General features: G+C 36.3%; 1 protein-coding gene across 1 annotated transcript in view; it reads right to left on the bottom strand.

The window, feature by feature from the left end:
* The window catches only part of LOC150091155 (uncharacterized), a 1,391,089-nt gene that overhangs the window by 79,845 nt on the left and 1,287,712 nt on the right, over positions 1-23,532 (bottom strand). The window contains exon 38 of the mRNA XM_090374518.1: positions 1,931-2,143. Within this exon, the coding sequence (XP_090230644.1) occupies positions 1,931-2,143 (213 nt within the window). The remainder of the gene's footprint in view (positions 1-1,930; positions 2,144-23,532) is intronic.

The following is a 23,532-nucleotide window of genomic DNA, read 5'->3' as shown; positions in this document are numbered from 1 at the left end:
TACATTAATGACCAGCATCACAAATAGGAATATAAACAAAAGATATTTATTAATAATTAAGGCAAAGCTAAGTAAAATTTTACAGGTGTTCTCAAAATATTCCAAAATGAGCATTTGCAACCTTTATACATCAGTTTTGGTAAACACAACAATTATGGCTGAATTGTTATCAGAAGCCCTCAATTTTCTTCAGTTTATCATTTTAAATGGAAAACAAAATGAAAAATTCACCAGGTGCAAACCAATATTTAATTGAACCGCCTCTCGCCCTGATGACAGTGGTACACCGTCGCAGCATTGACAAGATAAATTTCTGAAGATAATCAACTGATAGTTCGTGGTTCCAAACACGAATTATGACTTCCTGAAGTTCACAAAGGGTCTTTGGTTTCTTTCTGGAAACCGCAGATTCCACACGATGCCAACAGTTCTCTATAGGATTTAGGTCCAGGCTGTTTCCTGGCCAGCTAAGAGTTGTAATGGACTGTTCTTCCAACCATTTTTTCACCTGTAACAAATGTAAATACATTACTGTTGAACCTCTAATGTAGAAATGAAGCTAAAGTAACTATAGAAGTGTCTACTTACACTTTTTGCCCGATAACAAGGAGCAGAGTCATCCTGAAAGCTGCAGTTACTTAGCAGGTTGAAATGGTCTCTAATGGTTGGCAGCAATTTGCCTTCCAATATAGCCAGTTATCCATTGGCATTTACAGAACCTTTTATAAACTGCAGGCGACCTACTCCGTGATACGAAATGCACCCCCATATCATTTGGCTGGTAGGGAATTTCATTGTAGACACCATACAGTCTGGATGGTATTCTTCATCACGTCTATGGCGAATATAAATTGTTTGTCTCCCATCAGAGCCATGCAGGTTGAATTTTTCATCAGAGAAAATAAAGCTTCCACTGCTTGGGGGTCCATTTGACATGCTCCTTACACCAAATTAATTGGGCTCTTTTCATTTTTTGTGTGAGGAGAGGACTCTTAGGACGATGGGCTACAAGTCCACTTTTGAAGAGATCATCTGACTGTTACTGCACTTGCTACCACTCCTGTATGTTCTTCCCATTCTCTTTTCAGCACAGACGAAGAAGCTTTACGGTTTTTAAGGCATAAACGCTTCAAAATGCAGTTCTCTTTTGGCGTATAGACTCGTTTGCATCTTGTTCCTCTTTTTCTATCAGCAGAACCAGTATTCTTGAGGTTGGAAAGAAATCTACTCACTGTCGACTGATTACAAGACACTCTATAAACAATATGACGGGAAGAACATCCTTCCTCACGTAAAGCAACAATAGCACTCTTTCTTCGTGGTGTGAACTGCACTTAACTCGCCATCCTGACACAAGCAAGGAATGACTGCAACTCTTGCAGAGCATACATATATAGCTGAAAGTAACAGCTGATGCAATATTACATCATCACCTACTTGCGTAGGTGATGACGTAGCTATTGTATTTTTCAATCTGTTTACTTCTAGTGTGGATAGCGGGTGTTGCTTATTATTTCTAAACCCCCCAGGGGTGTTTGAATAAAAGAAAAGTTTTGTAAAGTTCATGATTCTTATGACATCAAAGTTGGTGTGATACATTGCCATTCTACTCCTTTGGGGGGGGAGCGAGAGAGATCCAGCTTGGATTCTTATCAATGGCTAAAGGAATTTCTAAATTGTTTTTCAATGAGGAAAATTTAAGACAGAGGGAGAATGGTTTTAAGCCTGCACAACATGCAAATTGGACTGTAAACACACATTTTGACAGACAACTACACAACACAAAGATATGAGCAACAAGCTCACACATTCTTAAAACACTTTCAATTTTTGTTAAGTTTTTGATTTTAAGTAACATGTACAGTATATTGATACAAATTACATTTTGCTACTTGTTAATTTTAAATTAGCAATTTTAATTTTTACGTACCTAAGTCTTGACCATGAGATCTTTCATTGCCCTGAATATATAAAAGGGAATAACCAGACCAGAGTGCAGTTGTACCTGTAGGACATTCTGGTATTTGTACACTCTGACTATGTCGAGTGAAGAAATAGCCACGTGATGGGGCAGATTCTCCAGGTCTGCCAGGAGGACCAGCTTCACCATCTTTTCCTCTCTGTCCAGGTATTCCCTCCAGCCCTATACATTAACAACAAAAAAAAAAAAAAAAAAAAAACCCATAAATACTGACTCAGTGATACTTTATTTGTTTATTCACTTAAGGGAATCAGTGCTAATTTCAATACAGTTTATTAAATTTTTTTAAAAGAAATTTTGCTGCCTCTCACAGTCAATTCATTTCACCACCAGAGTTATATGAGCCATATAACTACATGTACCTATAGGCAATAGTTCAAAGTAAAATAAAACTCCAGTTGGAAAAATAAGAACACTAAATTAACAGAAAGACCAATAATGGTCTCAAAACATATTACTACTTTTGATAAAATACAGGTGGAATGAAAACCTAATTGCCAATTTTGGACAATAAATCTAAACAAGTATAGATTTTCAAATTAAATGACAAAATCTTATTATTCACCATGTAAAAAAAAAAACAGTAGCTTGCTTAGTTCAGCATGCTACAGTGTTCAGTACTGTATCCAGATTTATTTTATTGGCATATTAACTACAGAGGCAATAAGATGCCAAAACCAAGTTATAAAAACATAGTGACAGACAAAACTTTTCTGCGAAAAAAAGAGTCCACTACGTTAAAACTGATTTTATAATAAAATATAAGTATTAAATAAATATGTATAAATACAAAAATTAAGTTTTAGATGAGCTTAAAAATGTCCCCTAATGATAAATCGATAAAAACAGCTGATACATGATTGTTGTTGGACAGTATCTGACCGAGTTTATATGACTCAGTCAAAGGACTAAAAGTAGTAAAAAGATAAAAGACGCTTGTGTCTATGGTGTGGACACCCAGTTAAAATATTTCTAATGGTTAAAAAGGTGTCACAGTCCTCAGCACATAAGCACGGAGTACTCAAGGCGTGGCCTGACCATTGCCTTATACAGAGGGACAACACCTCCTTTTAAGAGTGTCAGCAAAAAGACAACTATGTCCTGTATGTATGTAAGCAAGAAAAGCTTCTTTGTGACCTGCCCATACCATAATTGTTGCCACTTATCCTCTGGATACTAGTCAAAATTTGAAAATGAGAGGCCCATAATTAGTAGTAGTAGTAGTAGTAGTAGTAGTGGCATGTGATGCAAGAAAGCAAGCGTATGAGCTTATGCAGCATCAGCCAAAAAAAAAAAAAAAAAATTACAAAAAAATCCCCTCTAAATATTAGTCCAGTTCCTCCTTAAATTTATTTAACCTATTAACTTCCACAATGACAGATGGAAGTCTGTTCCAGCAATTAATGACCCGCTGGCTAAAGGCAAGTTTCCGCACATCCATTCTACATCTGTCTTTCCTCAATTTCAATTTATGCCCCCTTAGGTTTGTAATCTGAACAAGTGGAAGAATCCCATCAGAATTCAGTGCGCTCAACCCATTCATGGCCTTATACACCTCAATCAGATCACCTCGCAGGCGCCTAGTCTCCAGCTGCTGCAATTTGCAGCACTTAAGCCTCTCCTGGTAAGAGGATCCCTTCATTTCCCTCACCAATCTTGTTGCTCTTCTCTGTACACGCTCAAGCAAATCTACATCATCCCTAAAATGAGGCCTCCAGACCTGCACGCAGTACTCAAGGCATGGCCTGACCATTGCCTTATACAGAGGGACAATCACCTCCTTTTCCCTGCTAACCAAATTCCTGTATATCATTGACAACACACCATGATCTGCCCTGGCAGCCTGTCTGCATTGTTCAGAAAACTTCATATCTGACTGCACAATTACTCCCAGGTCCTTTTCATTTTCTACCACCTAAGTGTAGTACCACACAGTTGGTATGTTTCTCTAGGGTTACTTCTACCCATATGCAGTACTTTGCATTTTTCAATGTTAAACTTCAGTTGCCACTTCTCATCCCATCTGCCCAAATTTTCTAGATCCTGTTGCAGTAACACACTGCCATTAACAACCCTGCGAACCTTTGTATTATCTGCAAACTTCGATACTAAGTCTGATATACCTTCATCAATATCACTGATAAATATACAAAACAATAGTGGACCCAACACCGAACCCTGTGGGACTCCACTAATAACATTAGTCCACAAAGAACAGCACCCATTGATTACCACCCTCTGTCTTCTCCCACTCAACCATTCTTTATCTATTGTAGCAACTTACCCTTAATACCATTCTGCTCCAATTTATACAGTAGTCTTCCATGTGCAACAGTGTCAAAAGCTGTCCTGAAATCCAAGTATATGATATCAAAATTATTTTTTGCATCCAGTTCCTTTGTAACTACATCATAATAACCAATCAAATTTGTCAGACAAGACTTTCTCTTAACAAACCCATGCTGTGTCTGAATAATTTCTGCTGCAGTCTTGTCTAAATGATCCTGCAATGCATCTTTAACCAGTGACTCCATTATTTTACCCGGAACAGAAGTTAAACTAACTGGTCTGTAATTACTCGTGTCACTCTTCGATCTCCCTTTGTGAATTGGGGACATATTTGCACATCTCCAGTCCTCCCCTTGAGACCAAGGATGCTCTCATAATTATGGCTAAGGGTTTGCTTACTTCCTTTGCCACCTCCTTTAATATAACTGGATAGATCCCATCCACCCCAGATGCCTTTCTTATGTTTAACTTCAACAATTTCTCCTCCACTTTATTCTCAGTTATTAGAAAATCATTAAGCACAATTTGATAATCACTGTTACAATTTGATATTCTTGTGGCATTTTCAAACCATATTAACTCCTCATGTGTGAATGTAGATGCAAAATACTCATTCAGTTTGTTTGCTATCTGAGCAGGATCATCAACAGTCGAACCATCGATATCAAGTGGACCAATCAGATTCATCCCCTTCCTTTTAGAGTTTATATAAGTAAAGAAATCCTTGCTGTTTTTCTTAGCATCCTTTGCCAAAGATTTCTCGTAATCTGCCTTCGCCTGCCTGACCTCCTTTGTGATTGATTACCGACTAGCTTATATATATTATAGGCTTCTGTGTCGCCTGATAATTTATATGCATCCCATGCATTTTTCTTCTCTGCCATGAGTCTTATTAGTTCATTTGACAAATATTTAGGCCTAAACCTTGAACAATATTTCTTAATAGGTATGAAACGTTTAGTAGCTTAATTAGTTGGTCCCACTGTACAGAATTTATAAACTGTCTGAGACCACTATAGACACCTTTACGGAAGCAAAAACCCCTTCCTTTACCCCTGATGGTAAGTATATCTTTAAGTAAATCCCACATTAGTACACTGTGATCACTGCCACCTAATGGTTCCTTTATCTGCAAATTCTTAATACATGAATGATCACTGCTGATAACCAGATCAAGAGTATTACCCTCTCTGGTTTCCTCCTCGAACATGCTGCTGCAGAAAACAATCATCCTATAAATCCACAAAAATCTTACTAGTGTGCGAGTGACCCATAAGTTCCAGTCTGTATCTGGGAAGTTAAAATTCCCCATTATAAGACATTCTGATTTACTAGCCCACTCTATTTCTCTGTATAATTGTTCATTGTACTCATTTGAGTCATTAGGCCTATAACACACTCCTACTCTTATTTTTGTTTTCGCAGTGTTTATGTTATACCAAACTGACTCAACAGTGCACTGTTCATCTATATCAACTAGATGCACTTCTTTTGATTTTATGTTTTTGACATAAAATCAAAATTGTTGACAAAATTTCTTCGATAATGGTCATTAAAAGGGAGGAGGAAAAAATCAAGTGCTGTTGATTATAAATTATCATATGGAAACTACATTCTACCAATGTTTCTTAACATTTCCCTGCATATTATATAATAATAAAAGTTAGTCACACAGCTAAATTAGCAAAAAAGCTCACATAACTTCTCATTAGATAGCATATGAAAATATAGAATACTGAAATTTTATTGACTTACAAAATTGTAGAGAACATAAGTAAAGAACTCTTTGCTGTTTTTATTGGCATCCTTTGCTAAAGATTTCTCATAATCTGCCTTTGCTTGCCTAGCCTCCTTTGTCACTTGATTACAGACTATCTTATATCCACCATAGGCATCTGTGTCTCCTGATAATTTATATGTATCCCATGCATTTCTTCTCTGCCACAAGTCTCATTAGTTCATCTGACATCATTTTAGGCCTTAAACCTTGAACAGTATTTCTTAGTTGGTATGAAAAGCCTAGTTATTAATTAATCCTAGAGCTTCTAAGATTAATTCCTTGAATGCTTCCCATTTAGAATTTGCTGTTGGAAACATAATCAGTTGGTTCCACTGTATAGAATTTAAAAACTGTAGATCAATGTAGTCACCTTTTTGAAACCAAAAACCCTTCCCTTTACTCCTTTGAGTAAATCCCACTTCAGCACACTGTGATCACTGCCACCTAGTGGTTCCTTTATCTGCAGATTCTTAATACATGAATAATCACTGCTGATAACATTAGGTGTTAAAGCTGATAACTGACAATCATTGTCTGCTGGAGCATCAAATCTCTTTCTTTTTTTTGATTCTGTGTCCAAATATTTGGCAAACCCACGTTCACATAAATAAGTTATTATTATTATTATTATTATTATTAGCCATATGGTGCAAGGAAGCCTGAGGCTTATGCCGCACCAGCCAAAAATAAATTTTCCAGTTACCCTGAGAGAGAGTGAGAGAGAGAGAGAGAGAGAGAGAGAGAGAGAGAGCCAGAAACAGAAGGGAAGAAGGGAATCACCAAGAAAGAGAAGAATGATGATATCCAGCTCAGGACCATGGGTGTGCCAAGCCCATACTCACCAGACGTGAGCCCCTGGGATTATTTTGTCACATATGGTAAAAGTTTACAAACTTCTTTGTTTGCTACATTAGGGATAGAGTCCAAAAAATTGAATCAGAACAAAGACAGTCAAACACTAAAAACTTTTCTTAGAGTGACATGCACAAAAGATATCAATCAGTTCTTCTTTTTTGTGGATAGGACAAAGGAGTTTCGGATTTTCAAGCAAGGTTAAGCTAACCAGCTGTAAATTTCAATGAAAATATTCTTCAAAAGAGTTGTTATTTTGTTATTTGGTTTTTTTAGGAGCATTAACAACTAAGGCCATATTGCTCCGGGGATATGCGGTGGTCATTCCCTGACCTTTTCGCATCCTCTGTATTTGGTGGCTCATGGGCTCGATCTTCAAAAGAGAACGGCAGCTGGGTGAGATGGTCAATTGTTGCTTTCTATAAGTCTGACTGCGAAGATAAGTTTTTAAAGATGTAATAAAAGTATCAAAGGTATCGTAATGCCCTGCTTCAGCTCTCTTTCTCCAAAGAATACTTTTATTTTTGAATGCAGAGATTTTATCATTAGCCATGAAAAGTGTCATATTTTTACCTTGAAGTGATAGATTCAGCACATTCAGTTTGTCAAATATATCGGCAAGGTATGAAACCCCTTGTGAATTATAATCACTAGAGAAATTCAAAGAATCTCTGTAGTTTATCTTGAGTTGTTTTTCTTGTGGCTTCAGCTTTATGATTAGTAAGCAGCATCACAATTTCAGACTGTAATTCAGAGAAATTCTTCAGCATTTTACCTCAACTCAGCCAATGTGCTTCAGTATAAAAAAGTAAGCAGTCGTACTTTCTGTCCATTTCATCGCAATTCTGTCAGAAAAAAAATCTTGTATTTAAACCGCTAGATTTCACATAATTGACGATTTCGACTAATGTCTTAAAAATATCTTTCATTTTTGCAAGAATATTTTTCACAGCTGAATTTACCCATGTGGAGTATACAGTGACTACTTGAACAGGAATGGTGTGCTACTGCCTCGATTCTCATAACACCACACGAAACGGGACCCTGCATAGCCTTGGCACCATCAGTACAGATGTCAATACACTTTTTCCGGTCGAGCTCTGAGCCCAAAAAAAAAAAAAAAAAAAAAAAAAAAAGCTGTAAATTTTTTCAAAAACATAAGATCCTGTTATAGTGCTTTTCAGATTACAGATACGAATGTCTTCACACAGCTCACCGTTATAGTGGTTTTGAACACATAGTAACAGCATACCTAGACTACTGACATCAGAGCTCTCATCGAGTTGCAGAGTAAAATAAAATGACAACTTTAGTCTACGAATGAGTTCATTGAGAAGATTGGCTGAGCAAAGTAAAATTCTCCTTTTTACAAATCTCATTAGAGAGCAGCATCTGTTTTATTTTTTCTGATTCATTGAGTCTGAATATTGTCTCACACAGGTCAATAGGGATGGCATTATCAAATTTTCACTGATGTGTGGGCCTCTATTTGACAAGGAATGTGATAACTTGCTTTCGGTGAGGCTTCTAATAATTTTTTTTTTATGACTCATAAATATAGATTTTACCAATAAAGTATTTTTTACGTAATACTCTTTTTATCTCTTCGAAATAAGATCCACTTACTGTTTAAGTCTCAATGATTTCTTTCCAAATGTCTCATCAAAGAGAGGGTTTCATACAGTTATTGCCAAGTTTCTGTTCACATGTTAAACACAGAGGGATTTGTTTCTCCTGATCACCACAATAATAGAAGCTATATTTCAAATATTAATTTTGATAATGTGTTTTTTTTTTTTTTTTGGTTTGTATCTGGAGCTGATTTTCTTGTAGACTGACTTAGTGACTGGTCATGATTACCCTCTTTACCTGGTCAGTCAAACAGAGGTGTTCTCAACTGATCTTTGCATCTTTTCTCAGGATTTTCTGTTCTCTCCATAGAATCTAACTTTCTTGCTGTTCCTCTTACTAAAAATATATCCATGAACACTTGGTGTGAAATTAAAATTAAAAATAGTGAAAAAACATGGAAAAACCACTATATTGCTCCTGCACAAATTCACGACACAAAGCATTTCTGGGACTCATATCTATTGTACGTCTGTATTTCTAAGAGCGGAAAATAGCTAAAAATTGGCTTTTTTTCAGTTGCCTAGTACTTTTTTGTAAACAACAGGACTCAGTGAATAATTACACCCAGTTTCTCCCTCAGCTGGAGATGCAAAAAAAGGGTATTTTAGTGGAATGCTAATTACAAACAGCGACCTCTGGAAGGGAATACAGCTACCATTCATCAAGTGCAGTACATTAGTTAAAGTAAATTTTTGTAAACAATGGCACATGACAACCTTTTGTTGACTAGAAGTGACACTTAGGATAGCAAAAACTGCTAAGGACTAATCTAGACAAAAATATACAGTAGACTTTCGAAATAACGGCACCTTCAGGGATTCAAGGTGTCATTATTTCGATTTTTCCGTTATATAGAAAGTTTTATTTTAAATTTATTTAATGCAGAAATAATGAGGCCAAATAGGAAATAGAGAGATTAAGAATGCAATTTTATTAACTGCACATAAAAAAACATAAACATATTGATGATCCATTGTTATATTCTGCCATTAATACACTTCTGCTTATGTCTCATTCTATTTTCTTTAATATATCAAGTTCAGATTGCGTGGATAGCACAGTAGTATAGTCATCATCCTCCCCACAAAAGGCCTGGGTTCAAATCCTGTTGATAACGCAAGGAACTTTTATAGGCTTTTTTCATTCCGTGGCTGAGTTAGTGGGTCTCAGGCATAGATAGCAAGGTTTCCCCTCCCAAGAAACCAGAGTTTTTCATCCAGCAAAGTAGGCAAATCGAGCAGAGAACACAAGCAATTTACAGACACAATACACATGGGTATATGAATTAACATTAGTTTCGATTATATCAAGTTTGTCACTAAGCTTTCATGTTGTTCTTTTCTTCGATGCATGAGGTTTATTGACTTTATGAGGGGTTTTTAATTTAAAATAAATGTAAAACAGCTGTAATTCATCATATCAGTACAGAATTCACTTTCAAAATGACGAATAAACAAATACAGTAATCACGTGATTTGCCATTTTCTTTTTTCGCCACTGCAAGACATCTGCACTGTATGTATACATCTGATCTCAATGTGCCATTATTTGGGGTGCCATTATTTCGATAGTCCACTGTACATGAACTAACAATTGACAGTTAGGTTTTGATTTAATTTTCTCAAAACACAATAAATTTAGGGCATTAGAAATAAATATATGGTAAAATCAGTATAAATTTCATAACTAGCTGATAAATATTTTACTACAAACTAAGCACAAGAAAATCCACTACTTTGGCTGCACTGTTTGAGGTAATCTCTGGAGTATGCATACCTGCAGTTGAGAACCATGGAACTATGGTTCGCAGTGGTGTACCCAAGTCTCATCTGTGGTGAAGGCACTGTCAAAATAATTCTGAACCATTGCCTCATGCTGCTCTAGAAGGTTGGCACGTGCTTGTACTCTCTGAGATCTAATATTAGCGTTCATGGAACCTGCCTGGCACACAACTTCCTGTATCTCAAACTATCTAGAATTGTTTTCAATGCATCAAAGCTTATTTTCACTCTCACACACATTATTTCTTGAGTTTTTAATGTATCCACTTTCACAAACCAGTTCCACCACTCTTCTTATTTTCTGCTGTTGCTGCAGTCTGATCTCTAAAGCAAGATCAGATTTAACTAGTTTTACCTTATTCATACTTTTTGGTCACAACGTGTTTATGTTGATACATATCCAAAATGTTAATTATACTATTGAGGTTTTTTCTACATGGTGGGATGCTCAGATAAGCAGAACACCATAATCCTTGTGTGCTGAATAATAAAGGCTTTGCTGCAAATTTTCCATGCAATGTAATACAAGCAGGAAAAAAATTTGGAGCTTTGGAACAGCCCTTGTGCAAATAAAGGTGTCTGGGCTAGAGGTATCCAAAAATACACACATACATCTCAGCATCTATAAGGTGTATTAAAATAATTGTTTTGTTATTATACAGAGTAACTCACCAAGTTTTTATGAAGATTAGTAAAGTTCAATATGGGCACCCTTTGTAGCTCGACAGATGTCAAAACGATACCCGAGCTCTTGCCAAGTGTTTTCTAGCATCTGAGGCATTATTAGAGCAACTGCTTCAACAATACGCTGTTTCAAATTGTCCAAATCCTGAACTTTTCTCTGGTACACCTAGTCTTTAATAAAGCCCCATGCTTTTTTTTTTTATCAGTGTCATATCTATGGGAAAAAAATGGACTGATGAAGCCATTCTTGTTCACTCCTAACCAGACATTGACTTTTGGTGTGTCCCTTTCATTTTCGATCACTTGGTGAGGATTCTCCATATCCCAAATGCAGCAAAATGTGATGAAACAAATCTTGGAGAGATTTCCTATTGACTGTTCTTTCGTTTGAGAAAATATAATGAGTGGTTATCACATTATAATACGTTATTTTTGGATACCTCTAGCCTGGACACCCTGTACTTTGTCTCACTCATTACCTTGGCATTCCTTGAAATCACTATCAGATAACTGTATTACACCTTCATCTCTCCCTAATGTGACTTCGGCTTCGCCGGCATCCTCTCTGTGATTTTCACTCCATGTCCCTCGAACTGGCACTACCTGTCCCTTTTCTTTTTTCTGACACTGGTGGAGGTCACCAGGTGTCAATGTAGACTTCTGTAGCTGCTTCAAGCCGATAAGTTTTCATTGAAATTTTATTGTATTTTTGATTAGTTAGCATATTAATTTGTGTTTTACAAATAGATTAAATAGGCTTAGTGGTGTTCATTAGCTTATTTTTTAAATTTAGCTAGTGATTTTGTAAGTTACAACTCGCTACTCCTACTGCTATCGTAGCAGTGTTTTTGGCGGGAATATTGTAGCTATCGTAGAGGTGTTTTTGGCGGGAATGTTGTAGCTATCATAGCAGTGTTTTTGGCGGGAATATTGTAGCTATCGTAGAGGTGTTTTTGGCGGGAATGTTGTAGCTATCATAGCAGTGTTTTTGGCGGGAATATTGTATTGTAACCAGTAGCTCAGAAGAATAGTAAGCTTTAAATTGTAATAAATAAGTATTTTTAAGGGTTTAGTCACCTTTTGGGCAATATGTGTTGTATTTTTTGATTAGTTAACATATTAATTTGTGTTTTTGTGTTGTAAAAGCCTATTAAATAGGCTTTTAATCTAGAAATGTTCTTTCTAGATTCTAGAAAGAACATTTAGATGACTAACCTGAAAGGTTCTGCCCTGGAGAAAGCTCTGAATAAACAAGGGAAGCTTGCCTCGTAATCCAAAGGTGTGAGGGTCTCGTAGAATACCGAAATGCCATGTTCTATCAAAGGCCCCATCTAAATCCAGACTTACGTTGTTGTTGTCGTTATTTGGTTTTTAGGAGCATTAGCAACTAAGGCCATATTGCTCCGGAGATATGTGGTGGTCATTCCTTGACCTTTCTGCATCTTCCGTGTTTGGTGGGCATGGACTCGAACCCTGGTCTAATCAAGAAGCATGTGCTACGCACTGCTGCTCCTGCCCACCTGACTACGGAGGTGCCTCCAGACTTACCATAACTAGGTGGTCGTTTCTGACAAAAGCAGTTCTGACGTTTGAATCTGCTTTGGTCATCATATCTAATGCAGATCTATTTTGCCGAAAGCTATACTGATTTTTATATAAGATGTTATGTGACTCTAGAAACCAGTTAGCACTAAAGAACCATTTTCTGAAGTATTTTCCCAAACAACTAGTTTAAGAAACTGGAGGATAATTAACTGGATTAGAATGGTCTTTTTCTGTTTTAGGGATGGCTAATACAAATGAATGTCTCCAAGAGCAAGGATAAACATGTTCCTGAAAAATTCTGTTAAAAAATATTAGAAGGATTTGTAATCAGTCAGTATCATTCAAGTGTTTTAATATAATATAAAATATACTATCAGGGCCAGCTATTGGGTGCTCTATTAAGAGATTCCTTTAACTCAGATATTGAAAAAGGCTGATTATATGGAAGACAGAGACTGGCATTTAAATTTAACTTCTGCTTCTTTAATTCGTTGGAATGGAGCATCATATGAATTTTCTGCTGATATTTTTGCAAAAGCTTCTGCAAATGTGTTTGCTATGTCTTTGGGGGAAGACAGTTCTTGTCCATTACAGATCAATAAAGGAGAGGATGACAATGGAAATTTACAATTCAGATGTTGGATTTTCCTTTAGATTAATCTAGAATCGGTGTTCTTGATGACAGCAGAAGTGAAGAACTGTATCCAGGAATCTTTTTTTGGCTTTCCTTCTTATTTGTGGTGCTTTATCATTAAGTTTCTTGTAATTTATAAGGTTAATAGCAGTGGGATGCTTGCAGAAAATATTCCAAGCTTTATCCTTTTCTTTTTTTGCCCTATTATATTCATCATTCCACCAGTAGTTTTTTTGCCTGCGTGGATGAGTCAATGACTGAGGCTTTATCAGCTGCTGCTAGTATCTGTTTAGTGATTTTGTCAGTAGCCTCATCTATTGACTGATTCTGAATGAAGTTTTGATCTAAAACTGCACTTAAGGAAAATTTTAACCAGTTTGCCTTTGTAAATTTCCATCTTTGGCGAGTTTCTGGATAAGGGGAAGTAGTTTGGAATTTACAAGTAATAGGTTTGTTTGTTTTAGAGTTTTATGGCACATTAACAAGTAATAGGAAGATGATCGCTATTGTGGGGATTATCCAATACTTCCCAATGTATACTTGGGTACAGAGCAGGGGAGCAGTTAGATAGATCTATGGCAGAAGTATTTCCTGTGGGAAAATGCACATGAGTATGTGCCCCGGTGTTCAGTGCAGTTAGATTGTGTGTGTCCAGTAATATTTTTATTAGCTGCCCTCTTTTATCCATATGTAGATTCTCTGTAATGGGTGGTGTCCATTAAAATCACCCATCAAACATATAGGAGGTGGTATCTGGGCAAGGAGCTCATCAAAGTCTCTGAGTACATAAGTTTGGTTCAGTTGAAGATAAATAGAAACAAGAGATAAAATTATTCCAAGTTCTATTCTTACAGCAACAACTTCTAAATTAGTTTTTAAGGAGATTTGCCTAGACAGATTAGTAATGGATATTAAGACCGCTACACCTACATGGGCTCCAGTTGCTGCATTCCTGTCATGCCTGTACAAAGTATATTTCTTTATTGGGGGGGTGGGGGGTCACATGTGGAGTTAAATATCTTTCCTGTAAACAAATGCCTGCTGGATTGAAATCTCGGATAAAGTCATAAAGTTTATCTGTATTAGTACGTAGTCCTTGATAATTCCATTGTAAAACGCACTGCATTATTTAGTTTTAGAGGTAGATTGATCCGGTTGCTTTTTAAAGGTAGTAGGCTTATGACGATCTTTTTAGGAAAGATAGGATGTCCAGTGACCGTATCTTTTTCAAAATAAATTTCTAATATAGGTTCTTCTTGAGTTTTGTCATCTATGTCCATTTCTGCAGTTGTTATTTGTTGTTATTTGGTTTTTAGGAGGAGCATTAGCAACTAAGGCCATATTGCTCTGGGAATATGCGGTGGTCATTCCCTGACCTTTCCGCATTTTGTGGGGATTAACTTTGCACATTACCTTGATCAGAACTGTAACAATCTTTGGTATTTGAGCATGAGGGCTCTAATGCTGGATAATTTTTTTTATCCATGTCAGCTCCTTTCCACCCAGGTTACTGGCCCCACCATGGGGAGGCAGGAGCGGTGTCGCTTGTAATCAAGCATAGGAGTTAGTATCGTTAGTAAAGTGATAAAGAGTAAAGAAAAAGGTACTTTCCTTTTTCTGAATCTCTTTTTAAGCTAAATGAAATAAAACAAGGAAAAATTCAGTTGCTCTAGGAAAATCACACCAGAAAATCAGAGATCGCTTGGCCACAGAAATGCTTGGCAACCGTGGCCTGTAATACAGGTGATCCCTGCCAAGCGTGACTTTGCAGTTACGTGGTAGAAGTCCATGCGACATGGATTGTGCCATATGTGGCCCAAGGTTCGCAGTAGCACCGTGCTACTGCGAACTGTGACTCAGCCGTGCTACCTTATTACATAGTACAGTCAGTCCTGCTCTAAGGCAGTATATGTGTTCCTAAAAATCTCCACATTATGGTATTTCATGCATTAAAAACAACAGGGCTTATGGTAAAAATAAGGATGGGCAGAGCACTCAAAAAAAAAATATTCAGTCTGTTAAGAAAAACACTAAAAAAAGTTAGAAACCCAATAAAATTGTTAATACAGGTTTAAACATCTTAAATTTGAAATTAATAAAAAATATTACAGTAAATATTGCACTAAGTGATACTAATCGATATTTCTGTTCATTGACTTTTATTTTTTTGGATTGTAAAATTTAATACAGTAAATTTTAAGCAATCAAATAGCGATGAAAATGGTATGCACAAATGAGATACGGAGGAAAAGTAAGAGGGTTAAAACATAGGAATGAAGAGAAGATTCTGAAAATTTATTTATGTTTTTTATATGATTGAACACTTCATGGAAAGGGGGAAACACATTTCATCATAATAACATAAAAATCCACAGAATTCCAGCTATCAGTATTATCGTAAATGTAATAAGATCATGTTTACTACCCGTTTATAATTTAGCTTGCACTTACAGAAAAGCCCAATAAATGGACCTGCAAATTGTTTTTATTGTTTTATGGTGGTGACCTCCAGAAATTTTTGTTTTAACAGAAAAATGTGAGCTCCTCTAAACACAAGTCAGCCTACAATATTACTGTTAGTTGCTTTAGCGCAATTGAATTTATAATGTCATTGATTTATTTCTAAGTGACTGTTAATCAGAGACAGCTGCTTTGTGGCACTTGGCAGTTTTGCAATCAGTCAAAATTAAGCCTCTCTACATTGTTCCTAATTTTTTATTACTACAATATAACTTTCATTATGTATCTTTCAACTCAGCAGTTCTCAGAAACAGCGTGATGTAATACTTTGAATGACCATTAGTCGGCTTGCATCTTTGCTGGTGACAATATCAGTATAAGTTACAGAGTTGAGTGAAAAGTGACTTCATTGTGTGTGTTTTGCCATTGAGTGAATTTATATTTTAATTCAATAGTAACCCTAACATAATAGCTTCAAAGTGTGCCTCTACATCCAAATGTGATTCCAGGAAGAAAACATCTTTTAAAAGAAAAATCTTTTTCTGTCATTGCATGAGAAAATGATTATTTTGGGGAAAATAGAGCAAGGAAGAATGTATGTATCTTTAGCTAATGAATATGAGTGCAATGAATCATCAATAAGAACAATTAAAAAGTGTGAGGACAAAATTAAAGCAAGCTTGACAAGATTGGCAACAAACTCTGCAAGTGCAAAATCCACTTTTTTTAGTCTCCGTCCTAATGTATTAAAAAAAAAAATGGAAGTTAATGAATATTTGGATCAAAGACCAAAGGAATAGAAATGTGCTTCTCAGTTCTAATTGATCAGGTGAAAGGACAATGTATTTATCATCAGTAGTCTCACACTGCCAGTGCAAATGGTGAATCAATTTTCAGTGTATCCAAGGGATGGTTTGATAGATTTAAAAAAACAGCAAATATCCACAATATTAAAGTTGCTAGTGAGGTTGCTTCTGCTAATGTGGAGGCAGTAGAAAATTATTTACCAGAATTGAAAAATGTAATAGAAGAGGGAAAGACTCTATTGGAAAACAATGCCTCACAGGACATATTTATCCAAAGAAGAATGAGTTGCACCTGGATTCAAAGTATCAAAGGACAGAATCACTATACTATTTTGTAGTAATGCTTCTGGTGATTATAAATGCAAGCCTTTATTAGTATATCGTTCAGAAAACCCAAGGGCTTTGAAAGGCAAAAATAAATCCGGTCTTCCAGTTTACTGGTGATGGAATAGAAAAAATATGGATGACTGGCTTACTGTTTAGTAACTAGTTAGAGCATTATTTAGTACCTGAAAAATAAGAATTTTTCATTCAAGGTACTCCTTATCTTAGACAATGCTCAAAGTCATCCAGTATCACTTCTCGATTGCAATCCAAATGTAAAACTTGTGTTTCTTCCTCCGAACACAACAATTTTACAGCTCCTGGTAAAAGGGATCATTTCAACTTTTAAATCTTATTATCTGAGGAGAAGGTTGGCAAATCTTGTTGATAAATTTGAAAAATTTCCAGATAAGAATGTGTGCCAATGTTGGGCTGAATTCATGGACTAAAATGAAGAAGTCAACTTTGAAAAACTGTTAGAAGAAACTACTCCCTGAAACAGGAAGTGACTCACAAGACCTCAATATTATTCAGACAAAAGTTGAGAAAATTATTAAACTTTCAAACATTATTGGAGGTGAAGGATTTATTGATATAGGGCAGGAAGACATTTTAGAGCATATTCATTCCCATCAGGAGGAATTAAAAAATGAGGAGTTAGAAGAAATATGGGACTCCAATAAAGACGTTTATGAAGAAGAAGAAAATGATGAGCAGAAGAAACCTGAACTAACAAACAAGCGTATATCAGAGATTCTTAAAGCAGGCGAGTTCCTGAATGAGAAGATTATGCTGGAAGATCCCAACTTTCTCAGGAGTACAAAAATTAAGAGAGGCATTGATGATATTATGGTTTCTTATGTTGACATGAGAAAGATCATGATAAAACAACAACAGACAAAAATTACTGATTTTGTAAGTAAGTCAACTTCAAAAGCATGTTCACCTTCTGCTAGCAGTTTTATCAATTGAACGTTTCTTCATATGTGTTGGTAAGTCATGGTCAATTAAAAGTTTTATTTCATTGTTTTACTTCTTTAGCAAGCATGCAGTTTTATTTTAAATTTAGGTAGCAATTCATTTCAATTCCATAATGGAAGCATATACCTGATTAAGTTTCTGTTGTTTCCATAATTTAGTTTTGATTTTTTTGGAGTTTAATTTTATTTCATTGTGTTTTCTTTTAACACAGCGGCACTTTACATTTATGTTAGGCGCACGAACTTGCCGTCACTCAATTGGATCAATGGAACGAGATGAGAAATTATGGGGGAAGTCAGTCTCACTATTCATTTTTGAAACCCCCATTCCAGCAAAAATTAGCATAGAAAAATATTACTGTACTTCCATTTTTTAGCTGGAATACATTTTAAATTATAAAGTGAAATTGTAAATTTCTTTTAAAAATAAATTGTACCATTTGTAACACAGATTATGGTTTTAATTTCCTACATAAAAAGTTTCAGAACTGTCGTTTCCATAATAACAGTACCCCACCGAACACAGAATTGCTGTGTGCAGAAGTTGGTTAGAACGTAACCCCCCGCACTCGGCAGGGTCACCTGTATTTATACATACTCTTAGATATAATTAATTTTATCAATAAGAAAAACAAAATAAAAAATTCAAGATAAAATTTCAAAAATATATTTATAGTATACAATTATGAAAAAAAGTTAAATCTAAAATTATAATTACAAAGATTTTATAAAACCTTAATAATCTTAGATATTCAGTTATGCATTGTGATAGGTTTCAATAAATACATTCATAAAAATAAAACAGTAAATCGTCTCCAAATTATTTACTTTTATCCGTTGATTATTTGCTGACATTTGCCATTGAAACAAATGATATACTTGCATTACATTCACATTCTGCAGAGCCATGAGTCCAGGAACCACTACTGAATACATGCAAGTCTATGCCTGCTTAACAGTGTTGCCAGAAGCTAGGCTTGCTTATTTTTTGGCTTATTCGAGTTGTGATATATGGCACAAATTCAAATGATTTATTAGATATCATGCAAACAAGTTGACTAAAAACAAGTTGAAAACAGCAAATATAATAAATATTACAGTAAACATAATTCCCCAATATACAGGGTGTTTCAAAAGTGATGGTCAATAATTTAAAGGTGAACTGTAGAGACTACAATATGCAAAAAAGCCGAGTAAACATGGGTCCTTAAGTGAATCGTTTTTGAGATTTTGCATATTTCTAGTTGGGATCCACCACTGACTTGTTTGTTTAGGTTAGGCTATGCTCATTCTCTCCATTTCCCCTCTCTCAATGCTCTGGGATGTACCAGGCATACTAGTACTTGTCAAAGGATAGTCGACATGAAAAGAGGTTACAGCAATAAACAGTATGCAGACATGCACTTCATGTAAAGCCAATGGCAGTGCACTTGAGGCTGCATGTTTGTACCAAGAAGCATTTCCCCGAAGGCAGCCCAACAGGTGCACATTCATCAGGGTACATCAACGTCTTAGAGAACATGAGTGCATTGCACATGGAGTACGAGCAGGTAGGTCCAGAAGCATAACACCTGGTTTTGAGGAAAGGGTGTTAGAAAGAACATCCTGTAGCATGTAACATCTGTAAAATCCTAAAAATTAAAAATGTATTATCTTATGTTGAATAAAACCATCCTTAGCAAAGGATTCACAGCTTTATGCTAAACTAGTGCTCCCATAGTCAGTGGCAGATCTTAACTGAAAATGTGCATTATCTCGAAAATGTTTCATTTGAGGCCCAGTGTTCACTGGCACTTTTTTGCTTATTTTAGTTTGTACTTTTCACCTTTAAATTATTAACCATCATTTTTGAAATATCCTGTATATTCTTCAGTGGCCCATTTATTATATATATTTTGAAAGCAACTGCAGACTTCAGTTGGTCCATGGGTCAGAGGTTGCCCAATCCTGCAATGGACAGGTGGTAGATGCCTTTCATCAACCGGTAAAATACCACCACTTTGCTTATTGGAGGCTTGAAGTGGTGAAACCCATGTTTAGTTTCTAGAGCAAAGTTTCCGGCATCCACCTGCCCCCATACTTCTCCTTCAACCCATGCACGGTACTAAGTACTATAGGTTTTGATACCTTTCATGTTTGGGGTTTTCATAAAAAAAAAAAAAAAAAAAAAAAAAGACAATTAATGAATTAAATAGTAACAATTTTGGTCAATTTTAAGTTAATTAAAATTTCATTTAATTTGAAGTATCTCATTAACCCCATTTTGCACCTATCATGAATCACAGTTTATGGCCAGGGGCCACTCTTGCCTTACCCAATTTACCTACAAGAATACCAGACAATCTTAATCATACAGCAAATATGCTTGATCTTTTTCTCACAAACAACCCTTCTAAGTACATGGTCAAAGTGAGAGGTCCTTTAGGCACTTCAGATCACAACTTGGTGATTGTCTCTTCTCCAATGGAACCTTTATCTCATGGCTATTGCCAACCTCATGTTGTTTGGCATTACAAGAATGCAAAACGGGATGACCTGCAAAACTTCTTTTCTTCTTTTCCTTGGTCGGATTACTGTTTCAAAACTTTTGATGTCAACATTTGCTCAGATCGTGTCAGTGAAATTATTCTTGCAGGAATGGAATCCTTTATCCCACACTCCACTTTAAAATCTCGTCCTTTATCTAAACCTTGGTTTTCCAATAAATGTGCTAAGGCTGTCCAAGAGAAGAATGTTGCATATCGTAATTGGCTTGTTTCTAATTCTTCAGTTTCATTTTCTGCTTACACCAAAGCTCACAACAATTGTAAAGCAGTTATTAATCAGTCCAAACTAGAGTTTGAACAGGCTAAGAGTAGAAAACTTGCTTCTTGCCCTAATGGTAGCTGAGCATTCTGGTCTCTTGCCAAAGCTATTGGCCGCAACTTTTGCCCATCTCTGCTCCCACCTCTGTCCAAACCAGATGGTTCTGTTGTCACTTCAGCCAAGGATAAAGCTGACCTGCTAGCATCCCATTTTTCTTCCAACTCATGTATTAATGATCTTGGTAAAACACCTCCCACCATTCCCAACACGCTCCATTCAGTGCCTCCTGTGGTCTTCCGTCAAAAGGATGTCAGAAGGATTTTGACGAATCTTGATGCTAAGAAAGCTCCAGGTCCTGATGGTATTTCTCCACTTGTTCTCAAAACCTGTGCTCCTGAACTTACTCCTATTCTTTGCCGCCTTTTTTCACTTTCTTATTCCAAAGGTGTTTTTCCTTCTGCTTGGAAAGTTGCTTATATCCAGCCAGTTCCTAAAAAGGGTGACAAATCTCTCCCATCCAATTATCGTCCCATTACAATTACTTCTACTCTTTCTAAAGTAATGGAGAAATCAATTAACAGCCAACTCTTAGACTACCTAGAAACCTTCCTTCTGATCAATGATCGCCAGTATGGATTCCATCAGTGTCGATCCACTGGTGATATTCTGGCTTATGTTACCCATTTATGGACTAATTCAATGGAAAGGTTCGGTGAAACACAAGTACAGTAAACCCCCACTATTCGCGGGGGTTACGTTCCTGAGAAATGTCGCGAATACCGAAAACGCGAATACTGAGTTATGGCTCCCATAGTAATAAAGGGGTTCCGTTCCAAAGTATGAAATATATAAAAAAAACTAGTCTAAAATTTTGTCTATGTATGTATTATATGTTCCTTCATAATATGACTATGTACATAGACAGTACATAGTGAAATGCAAGCATATGGCATCGAAATGAAAATAAGAAACAATTTAATATTAAATGTAATATTTATTAGAAATTTCAAACAAATCTTTCAAACCAGCGCCTTTGCTTGCTGGCAAAAAAAACATCCCGCCAGTGCTATCACCAATTTCGCTAAAGTGTTGATAAAGGAGTTTTGCCTTTTCGCGAATGATGAGTGAACTTAATGGAATTTTATTTTGAGTTCGGTCTTCTATCCACAGATTTAAAGCTTTTCCATTTTTTCTAATTTAACATCACGAGTTACAGAGCAAATTTTTGAAACAATTAGCGCGTTTTCACGGACACTACGGCAGATTTTTTCTTCCAATTTCTTGATTGATCGTACTGTTGACTCATTGATTTTATAATGTTTAGCCACTGACGAGACACTTTCACCATTAGAAATTTTGTCTAATAACTCACTTTTATTCGCTAATGTCATCACCTTCTTTGATATTTTCACATTTCTTTTTTTATTCGTAGCCATATTTTTGTAGGGGTTAGAAAGAACTTGTCCACAATAAAGTCACTTTCTTCCGTTAACACACTCGAAAAAGTCTGTTTTACACTGCAAAACGGTAGATTTATCATTTTTGTAAGCATATAAATTGATAAATTTATTCAATTTATAAACATATAAATTAAAAGCAAACGACGAAACCATCCATGACAAATGCATAACACATACTGAACAAGGATTAGCGAGAAACATCCACGCTCGCGATTTTTTCACCCCTCTCCACCACCCACTGAGCGCTGTTTTGACCGGGAAAGATAATTTTAGCTACGCCCATGTTTTTTATGGCGGAAAATATTCACGGCGCTTTAAAATTCACATTTTTTCAGGTTTCATTTTATATTAAATCGGCGATCGCGAATACGCGAAACCGCGAATAGCGGGGGTTTACTGTAGTTGTTCTTGACATCTCAAAGGCTTTCGATCGTGTTTGGCATAAAGGTCTTAAAAACAAGCTTCCATCTTATGGTTTGCCAACTGTTTTTAGTAATTGGTTACCCAGTTTTCTCTCTGATCACTCACTGAGGGTGATGGTAGATGGCTCTCTGTCTTCTAACTTCTCCACTAATGCTGGTGTCCCCCCAAGGTTCAGTTCTTTCCCCCACTCTATTCCTCTTGTATATTAATGACCTTCTTCCATCGACTGGAAATCCTATCCATAGTTTTGCCGATGATAGCAAATTGCATTCCACTTTCCACTTTGAGAAACCTTGTCCTGCTCAACCAGCTTCAACTTCTCGAAAATCTGCTACCAATTCCTTAAATGCCGATCTTGTCATTTTTCCAGTAGGGCAAAGACAACTTAGTTGATTTCAACCCTTCTAAAACTCCAGTCTTGTCTTATATCTCGCAAAAAGGATTCTTCTGCTCCTATACTTATCTTTAGTGACACTCTGATTTCTAGGCAAAATGATATATCTCTTTTGGGAATTACCCTGACTTCTAATCTCTCTTGGCACAAGCACATTACAAATATTGCTTCTTCTGCATCTAAAAAAACTTGGTTTTCTCTTTCGCTCTTGGTGTTATTTTTCTTCCAAGCTGCTCACTGTGTATAAATCGCAAATCCTCCCTGCCATGGAATATTGTTCCCACATCTGGGGTGCTGCCCCCAAAACCTCTCTCAGGCTTCTTGATTCCATTCAAAAGAGGGCAGTTAGGTTAATTAATGATTCATCTCTAACAGAGTCTCTCCACTCGCTGTCTTATAGACATACTGTTTCTGCTGCATGCCTCTTCTACAGATACTTCCATGGGCACCATTCTACTGAATTGGCTTCTATAATTCTCGCTCTCTCTTTCAAAACAGTCCGAACACGTGCCGCCACCAGCCAACATCCATTTACTGTCCAACTTCATACTCACAGAACCAACTTTTCATCTTCCTCGTTTATTCATTTAACTGCCGTTTTCTGGAACAACCTTCCTTCATACATAATTTCCTGAAAATTACAGTCTACAGAAGTTCAAGTCCAATGTCAACAAATATCTTCTTTCGTCTTCAACCTCCAAC

Source organism: Mastigoproctus giganteus, chromosome 1, assembly GCF_048544385.1.
Source record: "Mastigoproctus giganteus isolate SK-2022 chromosome 1, ASM4854438v1, whole genome shotgun sequence".
Lineage (NCBI taxonomy): Eukaryota > Metazoa > Arthropoda > Arachnida > Uropygi > Thelyphonidae > Mastigoproctus > Mastigoproctus giganteus.
The sequence above is the reverse complement of the archived record's forward strand: the minus strand, read 5'-3'. Positions and strand labels throughout refer to the sequence as shown.